The following is a 16,903-nucleotide window of genomic DNA, read 5'->3' on the forward strand; positions in this document are numbered from 1 at the left end:
GGACTGTTGTTCCCCTTTGCTTATTTTAACTGTTCTTGCCATAATATGGACTTGGTCTTTTACCAAATAGAGCTATCTTCTGTATACCCCCCCTACCTTGTCACAACAAACCTGATTGGCTCAAACGCATTAAGGAAAGAAATTCCACAAATTAACAAGGCACACCTGTTAATTGAAATGCATTCCAGATGACTACCTCATAAAGCTGGTTGAGAGAATGCCAAGAGTGTGAAAAGCTGTCAAAGGCAGAGAGGGTGGTTACTTTGAAGAAACAAATATAAAATAGATTTTGATTTGTTTAAAACATGATTCCATGTGTGTTATTTTAGAGTTTTGATGTATTCACTATTATTTTACAATGTAGAAAATAACACAAATAAAAGAAAAACCTTGGAATGAGTAGGTTTTCAAACTTTTGACTGGTTCTGTATATCAGGATCTGTGTCCACAAAGCGTCCACAAAGAGTATGAGTGCCACTGCTAATCTAGGACCAGTTTTTCATTTCAGTTCATAATGAATAATAAGATTGTATGGACAGATCCTAGATCAGCACTCCTAATCCGAGATGCTTTGCGGATAGAGGCCCAGATATTATTAGATCATTCTAGCTATGAATAGAAGTACCTTCAGTGTTCAGAGCCCATAGCGTCTACATACATTTTGCATTGTGTCGAGTTAGCTACCCTCTCTTGTAACAATTGGGCAACCATATTGTATTCTCCAGCAAGCTACACATGTACTAAAATGTGCAATTCAAGAAAGAAAAAGCCCTGAATACTGGGGTGCTGATCCAGCATGGAATCACATATACATTAGATTGTGATTACACTGAATTCTAATATAGTCGTGCACATCACATCAAACTAACAGCAAGTGATGCTAGAGAAAGGTTATCAGGGAATAATTAAGCGATGATTAGCAAAGCTCTCCACTGTAATTACAGCAACATTTTATAAACACCAGCATGATAACACAGTGATGGAGTGACAAACACAAGGAGAGTCGCTTTTCCCCATCACAAACCTATTACGGCTACAACAATATAACCATGACAGTTGAAAAGGTCTGAAAGACGTGCCAGTCAAACAAATTAATAACTAACTGCGACGACAAAAGCAATCAGTCCACATTTCAGAGGATGATAAAACTCCATTACCCAGCAGGCAGCAGTCCAAACCACTCAAGAAGAGTCTGTAAAAATCGGCCCAATAAAAGGCGTATAACCCAGCAAAACTGTGCCAAAACTGTTAGTACATCTCTATTATAGCTATTTCTGTGACCAAATGTTTTTCTAACGTGCAATTTCAAGCCAAGTTCAGATCAATTATCCATATGCAACACATGGTTTTTACAGTCCACATTGGACCTATAACGATGTCTGTGGAAGACATCTACCCAAACCGAACACAATTACATTATATAAAGCCTGTACGGAACTTACAGTGGGGCAAAAAAGTATTTAGTCAGCCACCAATTGTGCAAGTTCTCCCACTTAAAAAGATGAGGCCTGTAATTTTCATCATAGGTACACTTCAAACTATGACAGACAAAATGAGAATAAAAAAAATCCAGAAAATCACATTGTAGGATTTTTAATGAATTTATTTGCAAATAACAAACGTTTCTCAATACTTTGTTATATACCCTTTGTTGGCATTGACAGAGGTCAAACGTTTTCTGTAAGTCTTCACAAGGGCGGCAGGGTAGCCTAGTGGTTAGAGCGTTGGACTAGTAACCGGAAGGTTGTGAGTTCAAACCCCCGAGCTGACAAGGTCTGTCGTTCTGCCCCTGACGGCCTGTTCCCAGGCCGTCATTGAAAATAAGAATTTGTTCTTAACTGACTTGCCTGAATAAAGGTAAAATAAATAAATAAATAAAAAACAAGGTTGCTGGTATTTTGACCCATTCCTCCATGTTGAGCTTCTCTAGAGCAGTGATGTTTTGGGGTTGTTGCTGGGCAACACGGACTTTCAACTCCCTCCAAAGATTTTCTATGGGGTTGAGATCTGGAGACTGGCTAGGCCACTCCAGGACCTTGAAATGCTTCTTACGAAGCCACTCCTTCGTTGCCCGGGCGGTGTGTTTGGGATCATTGTCATGCTGAAAGACCCAGCCACGTTTCATCTTCAATGCCCTTGCTGATGGAAGGAGGTTTTCACTCAAAATCTCACGATACATGGCCCCATTCTTTCCTTTACACGGTTCAGTCATCCTGGTCCCTTTGCAGAAAAACAGCCCCAACGCATGAGGTTTCCACCCCCATGCTTCACAGTAGGTATGGTGTTCTTTGGATGCAACTCAGCATTCTTTGTCCTCCAAACACAACGAGTTGAGTTTTTACCAAAAAGTTATATTTTGGTTTCATCTGACCATATGACATTCTCCCAATCTTCTTCTGGATCATCCAAATGCTCTCTAGCAAACGTCAGACGGGCCTGGACATGTACTGGCTTAAGCAGGGGGACACTTCTGGCACTGCAGGGTTTGAGTCCCTGGCGGCGTAGTGTGTTACTGATGGTAGGCTTTGTTACTTTGGTCCCAGCTCTCTGCAGGTCATTCACTAGGTCCTCCCGTGTGGTTCTGGGATTTTTGCTCACCGTTCTTGTGATCATTTTGACCCCACAGGTTGAGATCTGCGTGGAGCCCCAGATCGAGGGAGATTATCAGTGGTCTTGCATGTCTTCCATTTCCTAATCATTTCTCCCACAACCAAGCTGCTTACCTATTGCAGATTCAGTCTTCCCAGCCTGGTGCAGGTCTACAATTTTGTTTCTGGTGTCCTTTGACAACTCTTTGGTCTTGGCCATAGTGGAGTGTGACTGTTTGAGGTTGTGGACAGGTGTCTTTTATACTGATAACAAGTTCAAACAGGTGCCATTAATACAGGTATCGAGTGGAGGACAGAGGAACCTCTTAAAGAAGAAGTTACAGGTCTGTGAGAGCCAGAAATCTTGCTTGTTTGTTATTGACCAAATACTTATTTTCCACCATAATTTACAAATAAATTCATTAAAAATCCTACAATGTGATTTTCTGGATTTTTTTTCTTCTCATTTTGTCTGTCATAGTTGAAGTGTACCTATGATGAAAATCATAGGTACAGGCCTCTCATCTTTTTAAGTGGGAGAACTTGCACAATTGGTGGCTGACTAAATACTTTTCTGCCCCACTATGTAGAGACCGTGTATATAGTCTACATAAACTCAGCAAAAAAGAAACGTCCTCACTGTCAACTGCATTTATTTTCAGCAAACTTCACGTGTAAATATTTGTATGAACATAACAAGATTCAACAACTGAGACATAAACTGAACAAATGCCACAGACGTGACTAACAGATATGGAATAACAGAAATGGAATAATGTATCCTTGAACAAAGGGGGGGGGGGGGGTCAAAATCAAAAGTAACAGTCAGAATCTGGTATCTCCCCATCATGGACTGCACCAGATTTGCCAGTTCTTGCTGTGAGATGTTACCCCACTCTTCCACCAAAGCACCTGCAAGTTCCCAGACATTTCAGGGGGGGAAATGGCCCTAGCCCTCACCCTCCGATCCAACAGGTCCCAGACTTGCTCAATTGGATTGAGCACGCTGGCCATGGCAGAACACTGACATTGCTGTTTTGCAGGAAATCACGCACCAAACGAGCAGTATGGCTGGTGGCATTGCCATGTCAGGATGAGCCTGCTGGATCTGGTACCACATGAGGGAAGAGGATGTCTTCCCTGCAACTCACAGCGTTGAGATTGCCTGCAATTACAACAAGCTCAGTCCGATGATGCTGTGACCCACCACCCCAGACCATGACGGACCCTCCACCTCCAAATCGATCCCGCTCCAGAGTACAGGCCTTGGTGTAACTCATTCCTTCGACGATAAATGTGAATCCGACAATCACCCCTGTTGAGACAAAACCGCGACTCGTCAGTGAAGAGCACTTTTTGCCAGTCCTGTCTGGTCCAGCGACGGTGGGTTTGTGTCCATAGGCGACATTGTTGCCGGTGATGTCTGGTGAGGACCTGCCTTACAACAGGCCTACGAGCCCTCAGTCCAGCCTCTCTCAGGCTATTGCGGACAGTCTGAGCACCGATGGAGGGATTGAGGGTTCCTGGTGTGACTCGGGCAGTTGTTGTTGCCATCCTGTACCTGTCCCGCAGGTGTGATGTTCAGATGTACTGTTCCTGTGCAGGTGTTGTTACACGTGGTCTGCCACTGCGAGGATGATCAGCTGTCCGTCCTGTAGCTCTGTCTTAGGTGTCTCACAGTACGGACATTGCAATTTATTGCCCTGACCACATCTGCAGTCCTCATGCCTCCTTGCAGCAAGCCTAAGGCATGTTCACGCAGATGAGCAGGGACCCTGGGCATCTTTCTTTTGGTGTTTTTCAGAGTCAGTAGAAAGTCCTCTTTAGTGTCCTAAGTTTTCATAACTGTGACCTTAATTGCCTACTGTCTGTAAGCTGTTCGTGTCTTAACGACTATTCCACAGGTGCATGTTCATTAATTGATTATGGTTCATTGAACATGCATGGGAAACAGTGTTTAAACCCTTTACAATGAAAATTATCTTTGAAAGAGGGTCCTGAAAAAAGGGACTTGTTTTTTTGCTGAGTTTATAATATGCAATAATAAAACTGCCCTTCAGGGATGAAGGTTCCCTTCTAAAAAAATAATTTGTGGCAAATTTGCTGCCAACTAAATAGTGTCACAAAGCTGTCAAGGTAAAGGGTGGCTACTTTAAAAAGAATATAAAATATAATTTTGATTTGTTTAACACTTTTGGTTACTACATGATCAAGGCAGCTTTGTATTAGCTGACCCCGTTTTTCCAAAGCCAAACCCATCAGCCACTGAGTCAACCTTTTAAGACGCCAAAATAGAAAAATGTTTTCAGTACCCTAATTATGTTTTCTGATCGTTTCAGTGAATGCATTCAACAAGCCGTCATCTCCAAAGTACAAGCAAGGCAATAATTCTGAACATGGTTTGATTTAGTTTGTGGTTTTAATTATTAAAATTACATTAAATCATCTTTGAAAATTCAATTGGTTGAAATCTATTTCTCAGTTATCACTTGGCTCGTGTAAATTCTGTAGTTGCCCTTTAAACATCCTAAGGTCAACATCCCCATAGTGTTAATATCTCATTTTATTTTACCTTTATTTAACTAGGCAAGTCAGTTAAGAACAAATTCTTATTTTCAATGACGGCCTAGGAAAAGTGGTTTAACTGCCTGTTCAAGAGCTTGTCAAGCTCGGGGGTTTGAACTTGCAACCTTCCGGTTACTAGTCCAACGCTCTAACCACTAGGCTACCCTGCCGCCCCATGTAAATGTTGTAGATACATAAATATATTAAATAAACAATTTGGGAAATCTCCGGTCTTTGCTCTTTTCTTCATTAGCATGATGATTTTAAAATTGTATTGGATTTTTCTAATCTGTTAAGACACTGAATACATGTATATTTAGTATGTTTAGTTTAGTTCTCTGTGTGAAGCAAGTTCATTTAAAGTTAGGCCTTTGTGATTGATCTACATAAACAATGTTAACACACAGTAACCAAAAACCTGATCTAATTTACATATTCAGACAGCATTTTCAGCATAAATATGCAGCAAACAGTTGAATGTTCGCCACAAATTTACCAGAATTATTTGCCAGAATTTCACACGTTGCCGCAACAGTTTGCCACAAAACTAATTTGCATGTGAAAATAGGAGCTTGGAGCACATGAGGCAAATTTGCCAAACGTTTGCCACAACTGTTTGCTAGAAGCCTGTTTTTTTGGTAAGAGTTATTTAATTTAATTCAAATGTGTTGTGTGGCATGAAGTCTCATCCTCCTCCCCTTGGTTAATCCACTCACCCTTTTCATTCACACACACGGACACCAACAGCCCCTCTCTCACGTGATTGGCCCAGCCCAGTGCCCTAGTACTCACCCTGCCACAGTCCCGCCCAGTGTCGGTACTAACCCGTCCCCCATACTGCAGCATGGGTGCTGGGAGGACTCGGCCCGTCACCTCGGTCATGTCGTTGTGCACCACAATTCCGAACTCCTTCAGGTAAGGGTCGGGACCGCCCACCATGCTGTTGCTTTTGACCTGGGGGGGACAAAGAGAGAGAGGTTGTGTGAAAAGTAGGAAAAGGGGTTAGAGGCAAGCAGAGAACACATGGATTTCCTGCTAGTGTCTAAAACATTTGCGACCCGTTCCAGGAAGCTAGGCGTATGTCGCACGTCACAGGAAACGCATTTGAAAAAAAAAAAAAAGTTTACATTTTTGGGGGCAAGAATGAATGCCTTCTGGACAATGTGAACTTTCATGTGCCTTAATAACAAACTTGTACCATCTGTAAATACGAACAAAACATGTTTAAAATAAATGACAAGTCTAGTTTGTGTAGCCCTGGAAAAAGACAAGAACGTTCCCACTAGCCATGATTGGCTGATAGACGAATCTCTCGGCCCATCCGCTCTATAACAGGAGCTGCTCATTATGTGTAGATAATCCTTTCTACCGCGGCATTTAAGAAATCATGAATTGCAAAAAAAAAAAATAATAAATACATTTTTTTTTAAAGTGTTGCTACTGCTCTTAACATTGCTGCCCTGAATTTAACAGGTGCTAATCAATATAGAGCGCACACAATGTGTTTTGTGCGTGGAAGCGCTTCGTAACGAGTCTCAAAACAACACGTCCTGACCAAACATCCACAGCATGACAGTAAACCCAGGGAGTTCTTTCAGAACAGTGCACAATGCTCCGACAGTGGGGGGAAAAAAATGATAAGCAGAATTAAGGGAGTACTATCACTCAGTATTAGATGTGAGTTTCTCTTTCAAAACAATCCCCTTGTACACAGCTAATAGCTAGCTAACGTTAGTACAGTAGCTAACTAACTTGTTTTGGCTAAGTAAAACTGTAACAGCTGAAGTAAGTAAGTAACTGTACAGCTGAAGATGGAAAACTCTGGCCTACTTCCTGTTGAAAACAAGTCTAGGTTGGAACTAATCATTTTTATTCTGGAATCAACTGATTAAAGCAAGACGCTTTTTGGAGGCAAAAAGCGTCTACAGCAGTTGGGTTGCTCATCTACAGCAGGAAGCAGTAGATGTTCTGGTCCTCAACTCTGGTGTACTTAAAAAAATAAAAAATAAACTTTTTTTTTTTTTTTTTTTTTTTTTAAATCGGGGGAAATTTTTAAAACAAGTACAGAAACACTCAATGCCAAGGATGACCTCAGGGTTGCACTGTCCAGAATTTAGCCCAGAATAAACATACTTTGTTGAAAACTTCAACCAGCCACACACATCTCTCATTAGGACGGTGTGTTTTTTCTGTGTGATGTGATCAATCAGTTTATTCCAGTTCAAAATAAAACATTTATTGTATTTTAACAGCAACAGTTCCAACCTAGACTTTTTTTTAACAATACTTTCTACAGTAATTTGTTATCTGTACTGTTACTTAGGGTTGCACTATCAAAAACTGAGCAGCAACAGTTTCAACCTAGACAGATAAACATGAATTGCTATTTATTTCATTGTTATTTGTTTGTCTATGTTGCATTTGTTTTAGGGATAATGGCAATTACATGTAGGGATATTTATGTATCGTTGCATGTTTTTTTCATAAGCTTGGGTCCCAGGAAAAACACAGAATTTCAAATTTGGGTCCCAGGCCGAACAAGTTTAAGAAACCCTGGTCTAAACAAAAGACGGCACTACGCAGGTAACGATTTCACTGTACCTTTTACACCTTCTGTATCCTGTGCATGTGACAAATCAATTTAGACTTTATTTGATATAGTGTGTTTACCAGAGACGGTACGGTTAACATGACCTGCACCAAAAACCGATTAGGATGTAGGCCAAGGACTAGATAGTGTATTTCTACTACTAATTTCACCCCTTTAAGTCTTTACCTTTGGTTGTTTACTACACTAACTTACTCTGTTTAGCACACGGCCTAACACGTGAATCCTGAAAGAGATGGGCGGGGCTAAGGCTTAAGAGGGTGTGAAGGATGCTGAATGGGTATAGACAAAGAAGAGCTCTCCAGTAGGTTTACCAAAACAGTCACAGGCCATTTTGGGGTTACAAGTTTATCAACAGTTGATTACCATTTTCTAGCTCAAGAGTCTCTACTTTTATCCAATGTAAAAAATAATTTAAAAAGTTGCTACAAAAGGACCGAATCAAGATGGTGGGTCACATTTTTAGTTGTGACTCAATCATTTAGAGTTCTAGCTCAAATCGACTGTCACAAATACCAGTAATGGCTCAATCAATTCATAAAGCCCTTTTTACACAAACAGTTACTTTACACTAACCCAGCCTCGATGATTTGGGGGGAAATGTAATATTCAGAGTAGAGAAACCATATGACGCCAGGCAAGAGATATGTGTACCGAGGTCAAGACTGGGGACCATTTCTGGACAACCACACACCTTTAGAAAACAGTAACACTGACATGGAAAAACACTCAAAAGACCCAACAGGGCATTTTCCTTGCAAAAAAACCTCCCGGCTGCCTCAGAATATGGCTCTCCACTTCCTGTGTTGCAGTTCACACGTGCGCCACTGAGGGAGCAGTAATGACTCACCAGTCGGCTGATCTCTTCCTGCCTGTCGGGTGCAGAACGTGCTGTAGCTTTGATCATGGTGGAGGTCTGGTTGTCTGTCAGCTTCTTGATGCAGCGCTGCCCGGCCACAATGTTACAAACCTGTATGCGGACAGAGAATAGTTAGTTACTGAATAACGCCGTATTCAAGTAATGGAGAAACATGAAAAAGGATTGTTTCTTATGGGATAGGTACTCTCGTTTCCGTCCATTTGGTGCCTAATGAACTGCAGTAAACTGGAAACTAAAGTCTGACCATGCCTACGTCCCAAACCCTTCCTTTTTTTTCCCAACAATGCATAGGTGCACAGAGTGCATCAGTGATGCCTTCAGGCAATTTCGTCAAAGCCACGAACGCTTGGAAGACCACCGTGAGAGAAACTTGCAGCGATATCTTGAGTGCACTCTATACATACAGTAGGAGTTCATTTGTAGAGTGTGTGTGTGTGTGTGTGTCTTTTAGAGCCACTCTCTTACCTCCAGGGGTAGGTAGGTGTGCTTCTGTTCCTGCCCCACTTGTAGGCAGGGCAGGTGGGGGTATTTCAGCTGTAGGCTGTACTTCTGCTTGAAGTACTGAGCCACGGTACACTCCATGGCCTGGCCATTCTCCAGCTGTAAGGGGAACCTGAGCAACAGGCAGACAAGGGCATAATACATACCAACAGATCGTATTAATAAACCAAAACAGCAAAATAAAAAGGAAAGAGCAAAGCATCTCGTCATGGATTTTCTGCGTCAAGAGATAGAGACGGTTTGTATTTTAGCATGGGCTGATAGAATTTTTTTTTTAAAATAAAATAAAATCAGAAGAGAAAAGTCACGTAGGACAGCTAGGGCCGCAGGGACATGTGAAAGCCGCTAACTGGAATGTGTAGCGACGAGTGCAGCACTTACGTTTGGTGGCTGGCGGGGCGGCGAGTGACATTGCACACGCGATACTTCCTCTTCATCTGACCACAGTGGGTGACCTCAACTTTCAGACCTGGGAGCGAAAAACATACGCATAGAAACACCCAGAAGAGCACATCAAAATACGGCCAGAGACGAAGACGGGGGAGATATAACGAGTGGAGTTTGAAGAGACATTTAGGCATCATTGACATTGAAAATGTAGACAGTTGGCGAGTCACTCCATCTGACTGTCAAAATGGCCTAACTCGAACTTACTATTGCTGTGCATAACTCAAACCCATTCACAGCAATGCATGGTTTACAACAAAAGTTACAGTAAGTTAGTGTCAAGCACGCATATCTCACGTTAGGATTCAGCCCACAGTGCAGATTATGGGTGTACATCGCAGATGGGTGTCAAATCCATCTCAATTCATATCCATTGAAAGTTATAAAAAGAGTTATAAAAAGGGTCATTTATTTTCAGTAAAGATTCTTCACAATTCTTAAGCTTCCTGAATTGAAATGGACTTGACACACAACCCTGAGGTACACTACAATTGTCTGGGTGGGTGGATGCTATCTAATAAGGTGTGGTTCACCTCCGAAATGTCACCCTTCCCTATGTAGTGCACTACTTTTGACCAGGACCCATAAGCAGTGCATTATATAGTGAATAGACTGCTTGGTTGCTTAGCAACAAAACCGATGCGTGCACAACTATGGGGCAAAACAGACGGGGTTGGCTTAGACTGTTGACAACATGTAAACTAGATTTAGTCTCCCAATATTTATTGAAAACAAACTTATATTTGCACAATGAGCACTTGTCTCAAATACATCGTTACAGTTGTTGAATAGCTAGCGAATTTTTGCCATATTTGCATAGACGTGACATCAGTCAAAACAAGACATTGTATCAAGAGAAATATACAATTATCTGAAACGAGACACCTACGATACCCCACATGGCAGCTTCTTGTCATTGTTGCTAGCCATCTGGCCATCCAGAATCACAACAACACAGAGCCTTCTGCCCCATTGAAGCGTGCGCATAGTTTTCGTGACGTTGTCAGCTAACACATCTATAGGGTGCCATTTCAGATGCAGACTTGGTGTGTAGAAACATGGTAAAAACATTGGTCTGACCTGCAGGTCCCCACCCACCTCGGATCTCCTTGGTGAACTTGACGCGTTGGGAGTCGGTGAGTGGCTTGGTCTGCTCGTTGATGTTCTGGATGTCGAGCACCTCGCACATGAACTCAATCACGGGCTGGGCACGGTAGAAAGCAGTGGCGGAGACTGTGGGGGGGGCAAAGAAAATGTAGGGTTCATGACCAAAGAAACCATCGATCTATGTTATAGTACTCCAAAACAAAATGTACAAGCACACAGCCTGGGATTTTTTTTGAGTCAATGTATTGACTACTGCTCTTACCATCGATGTTGAGCATCATGTTCCACATGGCAGGACGGACCGACTGATGGAAGCCGAACCACACCTCCCTCCCTCCGCCCAGGGGGTGGTAGTAGCCCTCCGGAGGGGAGAAGAAGGAACGCCCCACTGGGGTGTACCTGGAAACAGCCACATGGACAGTCCGTTAGGAGCTAAATAAATAAATGCCAGACAAGATTATTCTGCGAGAGATCTTTATGACACAACGTAAGTTCCCTCTGGGGGGGGGAAAAAAAACATCTCACTTTTGTTCTTATGGAATAACTCAATAGGCAGAGTTACTTGTTTGGTCATTTTGTATGGTAACAGGGCATAGAGTTATTCACTGTCTATATAGGCAAAGCTATTTGATATAGGATACCAAGCAGTAACAATGCCATGAACAACAACTGATAGTATGATAAGAGAGATATTATAGGGCCATGTTATAAAAGCCATGTGCCTAATGCCTAGGGCCATGGCGGTCATGACATTTTGTCAACCGGTTAAGTCATACAAAAGACTGTCGATCTCACGGTAATTGACCGGTTAATTAACAGACATGTTTAACATCTCCAAGCCGCTGAGGCGCCGCCTTTGGAACATCTACATTTTTTAAAAAGTTGAATAAATCACTTACAACACACAATCACAACCCTTTATTTACACTGAACAAAAATATAAATGAAGCATGCAACAATTTAAGATTGTACTGCGTTACAGTTCATATAACGGAAATCAGTCAGTTGAAATACATTAATTAGGCCCTAATCTATGGATTTCACATGACTGGGAATACAGATATGAATCTGTCGGCGTGGATCAGAAAAGCATTCCATATCTGATGTGACCACCATTTGCCTCATGCAGTGTGACATCTCCTTCGCATAGAGTTGATCAGGCTGTTGATTGTGGCACGGTTGTCCCACTCCTCTTCAATGGCTAGATATCGGCGGGAACGTGACCACGCTGTTGAGCACGTCGATCCAGAGCATCCCGAACATGCTCAACGGGTGACACGTCTGGTGAGTATGCAGGACATGGAAGAACGGGGACATTTTCAGCTTCCAGAAATTCTGTAAATATTCTTGCGACATGGGGCTGTGCATTATCATGCTGAAACATGGGGCGATGGCGGCGGATGAATGGCACGACAATGGGCCTCAGGATCTGGTCACAGTATCTCTGTGCATTCACATTGCCATTGATGAAATGCAATTCTGTTTGTTGTCCGTGGCTTATGCCTGCCCATACCATAACCCCACCGCCTCCATGGGGCATTGATCACAATGTTGACATGAGCAAACTGCTCACCCACACGATGCCATCTGCCCGGTACAGTTGAAACCGGGATTCATCTGTGAAAAGCACACTTCTCCAGCGTGCCAGTGGCCATTGAAGGGGAGCATTTGCCCACTGAAGACGGTTACAAGGCTGAACTACAGTCAAGATCCTGGTGAGGACTACAAGCTTGCAGATGAGTTTCCCTGAGACGGTTTCTGACCATTTGTGCAAACCCACAGTTTCATCAGCTGTCCGGGTGGCTGATCTCAGACGACGCAGCAGGTGAAAATTCTCTAAAACAACATTGGAGACTGCTTATGGGAGAGAAATGAACACTAAATTGTCTTGCAACAGTACTGGTGGACATTCCTACAGTCAGTATCCCTCAAAACATCTGTGACATTGTGTAGTGTGGCATAACTGCACATTTTAAAGGGGCCTTTTATTTTCCCCAGCACAAGGTGATCCTGCTGCTTAATCAGCTTCTTGATATGCCACACCTGTCAGTTGGACAGAGTATCTTGGCAAAGGAGAAATGCTCATAAACAGGGATGTAAACAAATGTGCACAACATCTTAGAGAAATAACTTTTGTATGTGACTGGAACATTTCTGGGATCTTATTTCAGCTCATGAAACATTGGACAAACACATCGCATGTTGCGTTTATATTCTTGTTCTGTATATTTTAGGCAGGTCAAAAGAAACATGATTTGAAGAAAAATGTATTTCAGATGAACAGAAGGAGTTGCTATGCGCCATGCCTTCTTTGGCTGTAGGCTTGTTAATTTAGCAGACAAGATATGCTTAAGTCCCGTGCCATTATCTTGTGATTTTATAAGAATATAACTGAACTGAATAAAATAGGAAGGAACGCTTTTAACCATTCCGGAGCGTGTGTGCATATCAAGTGGCTAAGTTGAGCATAAAAGTGATCATTTGAAACAGGTCCTATACACTAGATTTAGAGTTATTTGGCAACTTTAATTATGAATGATACAAACCTTAGAATGACTTAGAAATCAGAAGATATGGGCAGCATGATGCAATGATAGGCTATTGATGACTTGAGCAAGTACCAAAAAAGCTTGCCCAACGTATCACCGGGGGCAAACTACCTGCCCTCCAGGACACCTACGGCACCCGATGTCACAGGGAGGCCAAAAAGATCATCAAGGACAACCACCCAAGCCACTGCCTGTTCACCCCACTATCATCCAGAAAGTGAGGCCAGTAGAGGTGCATCAAAGCTGGGACCGAGAGACTAAAAAACAGCTTCTATCTCAAGGTCATCACACTTTTAAATAGCCATCACTATCACATAAGAGGCTACTGCCCTAAATCAATAAACAAGTATATATTTTTAAACCATATTTAGTTAATATAGCCTGCTAACATGAATTTATTTTAACTAGGGAAATTGTGTCACTTCTCTTGCGTTCTGCACAACAGTCGGGGTATATGCAGCAGTTTGGGCCGCCGGGCTCGTTGTGAACTGTGTGATGACCAATTCTTCCTAACAAAGACCGTAATTAATTTGCCAGAATTGTACATAATTATGACATAACATTGAAGGTTGTGCAAAGTAACAGCAATATTTAAACTTAGGGATGCCACCAGTTAAATAAAATATGGAACGGTTCCGTATTTCACTGAAAGAATAAACGGTTGGTTTTCGAAATTATAGTTTCCGGATTTGACCATATTAATGACCGAAGGCTCGTAATTCTGCGTGTTATTATGTTATAATTAAGTCTATGATTTGATAGAGCAGTCTGACTGAGCAGTGGTAGGCAGCAGCAGGCTCGTAAGCATTCATTCAAACAGAAATTTACTGCGTTTGCCAGCAGCTCTTCGCTGTGCTTCAAGCATTGCTCTTCGCTGTGCTTCAAGCATTGCTCTTCGCTGTGCTTCAAGCATTGCTCTTCGCTGTGCTTCAAGCATTGCGCTGTTTATGACTTCAAGCCTATCAACTCCCGAGATTAGGCTGGCAATACTAAAATACCTATTACAACATCCAATAGTGAAAGGTATATGAAATACAAATGGTATCGAGAGAAATAGTCCTATAATTCCTATAATAACTACAACTTTTTTACATGGCACATATTGCACTTTTACTTTCTTCTCCAACACTTTGTATTTGCATTATTTAAACCAAATTGAACATGTTTCATTATTTATTTGAGGCTAAATTGATTATTGGTGTATTATATTAAGTTAAAATAAGTGTTCATTTAGTATTGTTGTAATTGTCATTATTACAAGAAACAATTCAAAAGAAAATTCAAAAAAAAAAAAAAAGGCAGATTAATCGGTATCGGCTTTTTTTGGTCCTCCAATAATCGGTATCGGCTTTTTTTGGTCCTCCAATAATCGGTATCGGCTTTTTTTGGTCCTCCAATAATCGGTATCGGCTTTTTTTGGTCCTCCAATAAATCGGTATCGGCTTTTTTTGGTCCTCCAATAAATCGGTATCGGCTTTTTTTGGTCCTCCAATAAATCGGTATCGGCTTTTTTTGGTCCTCCAATAAATCGGTATCGGCGTTGAAAAATCATAATCGGTCGACCTCTAGTTGTAAGGCAGGTCCTCACCAGACATCACTGGCAACATTGCCTATGGGCACAAACCCACCGTCGCTGGACCAGACAGGACTGTCAAAATGTGCTCTTCACTGACGAGACGCTGTTTTGTCTCACCAGGGGGGGATGGTCAGATTCACGTTTATCGTCAAAGGAATGAGCGTTACACCGAGGCCTGTCCTCTGGAACGGGATCGATGTGGAGGGTCTGTAATGGTTTGGGGTGGTGTGTCACAGCATTGTCGGACTGAGCTTGTTGTCATTGCAGGCAATCTCAACACTGTACATCCTTCCCCCTCATGTGGTACCTTTCCTGCAGGCTCATTCTGACATGACCCTCCAGCATGACAATGCCACCAACCGTACTGCTCGTTCGGTGCCATGGCCAGCGAAGAGACCGGATCTCAATCCCATTGAGCACGTCTGGGACCTGTTGGATCGGAGGGTGAGAGCTAGGGCTAGGGCCATGCCACCTGCCCCCCCCCCCCCCCCCCGAAATGTCCGGGAACTTGCACGTGCCTTGGTGGAAGAGTGGGGTAACATCTCACAGCAAGAACAGGCAAATCTGGTGCAGTCCACACCAGATACTGAGTGTTAATTTTGATTTTGACCACCCCCCTTTGTTCAGGGACACATCATTCCATTTCAATTAGTCACGTCTGTGGAACTTGTTCAGTTTATGTCTCAGTTGTTGAATCTTGTTATGTTCATACAAATATTTACACGTTAAGTTTGCTGAAAATAAACACAGTTGACAATGAGAGGACGTTTATTTTAATGCTGAGTGATATATATATCACCCAGCATTAAAATAAACACACACACACACATATATATATATATATATATATATATACATACATACATACATACACAGTGTTTTCTAAGGTGGTGATTAATTTTAAACACCCATACACATATTAGAGCTTGTGTGTGAACACAATACTGTTTTGATGTGGTTGATGTTATTTTCGATTTCATTTGCATTGATGTCAGTGGTCAGAGGGACAAGGAGTACCAGGCCATTAGCGTCCTGATGATCGTTAGCGAGTTGGGTACTACCAACGCATGTCCAGAGTGCATAAGAGGAGAATAGTGTGACTCAACGCTCACGTTGAATTTTACTACAGCCATGACTGCCAGTAACACGGCCACCGCAACAGCCCTACTAATGACTAACCTTAAATTAAGACAAAAACACATTATTGTATTCATATTTCTCACATTATAGCCAATTTTGACTCTGTAGCTTGGCAAATGTATAGTGTAAGCCATGTTTACCTCATGGAAGGCAGGTGGCGGGTGATGACATCCAGGGCCTGAACAGAGTCCTCGGGGACCTCGTTGTGGCCTGACAAGGCCTCCAGGAGCATCTGCAGGCTCACCACTGACACCCACTGCAGAGACACCTTGAACGTCTGGTCCTTACCCTCCCCCGGCAGAGTTACTTCCAGATCCACCTAGACAGGGAGAGGGCAGGGTGTTAGGAAATGGTTGAAAAGCAAGGAAAGCCACAAATAAACACATTTGTGATATGCTTCAAACCACCCTGAGTGTACAAAACATGAAGAACACTTGCTCTTTCCATAACAGACTGACCAGGTGCATCCAGGTGAAAGCTATGATCCCTTATTGATGTAACTTTTTAAATCCACTTCAAAATCAGTGTAGCTGGCCTCCCGGGTGGCGCAGTGGTTAAGGGCGCTGTACTGCAGCGCCAGCAGAGTCCCTGGGTTCGCGCCCAGGCTCTGTCGTAACCGGCCGCGACCGGGAGGTCCGTGGGGCGACGCACAATTGGCCTAGCGTTGTCCGGGTTAGGGAGGGATTGGTCGGTAGGGATCTCCTTGTCTCATCGCGCACCAGCGACTCCTGTGGCGGGCCGGGCGCAGTGCGCGCTAGCCAAGGTTGCCAGGTGCACGGTGTAGCCTCTGACACATTGGTGCGGCTGGCTTCCGGGTTGGATGCGCGCTGTGTTAAGAAGCAGTACGGCTGGTTGGGTTGTGTATCGGAGGACGCATGACATTCAGCCTTCGTCTCTCCCGAGCCCGTACGGGAGTTGTAGCAATGAGACAAGATAGTAGCT

The 16,903-nt window shown here is 42.8% G+C and overlaps 1 protein-coding gene and 1 non-coding gene across 9 annotated transcripts in view; both read right to left on the reverse strand.

Moving 5' to 3' along the window:
- The window catches only part of LOC110496134 (protein argonaute-4), a 38,157-nt gene that overhangs the window by 13,644 nt on the left and 7,610 nt on the right, over window positions 1-16,903 (reverse strand). For 3 of the 8 annotated variants that reach the window (XM_021571840.2, XM_021571841.2, XM_021571838.2), the window contains exons 4-10: window positions 16,102-16,280; window positions 10,959-11,095; window positions 10,670-10,822; window positions 9,524-9,611; window positions 9,107-9,254; window positions 8,612-8,731; window positions 5,946-6,107 (exon numbers count right to left, since the gene is read on the reverse strand). In XM_021571840.2, coding sequence (XP_021427515.1) covers window positions 5,946-6,107; window positions 8,612-8,731; window positions 9,107-9,254; window positions 9,524-9,611; window positions 10,670-10,822; window positions 10,959-11,095; window positions 16,102-16,280 — 987 coding nt within the window. The remainder of the gene's footprint in view (window positions 1-5,945; window positions 6,108-8,611; window positions 8,732-9,106; window positions 9,255-9,523; window positions 9,612-10,669; window positions 10,823-10,958; window positions 11,096-16,101; window positions 16,281-16,903) is intronic. The other 5 variants (XM_036952658.1, XM_036952657.1, XM_021571844.2 and 2 more) reach the window with 3 other exon arrangements.
- Window positions 8,938-9,016, reverse strand: LOC118941234. Its single transcript, XR_005037563.1, has one exon. It is a non-coding gene; the product is annotated as a small nucleolar RNA SNORD35 (small nucleolar RNA).

This window comes from Oncorhynchus mykiss, chromosome 18 (genome assembly GCF_013265735.2).
Source record: "Oncorhynchus mykiss isolate Arlee chromosome 18, USDA_OmykA_1.1, whole genome shotgun sequence".
NCBI lineage: Eukaryota > Metazoa > Chordata > Actinopteri > Salmoniformes > Salmonidae > Oncorhynchus > Oncorhynchus mykiss.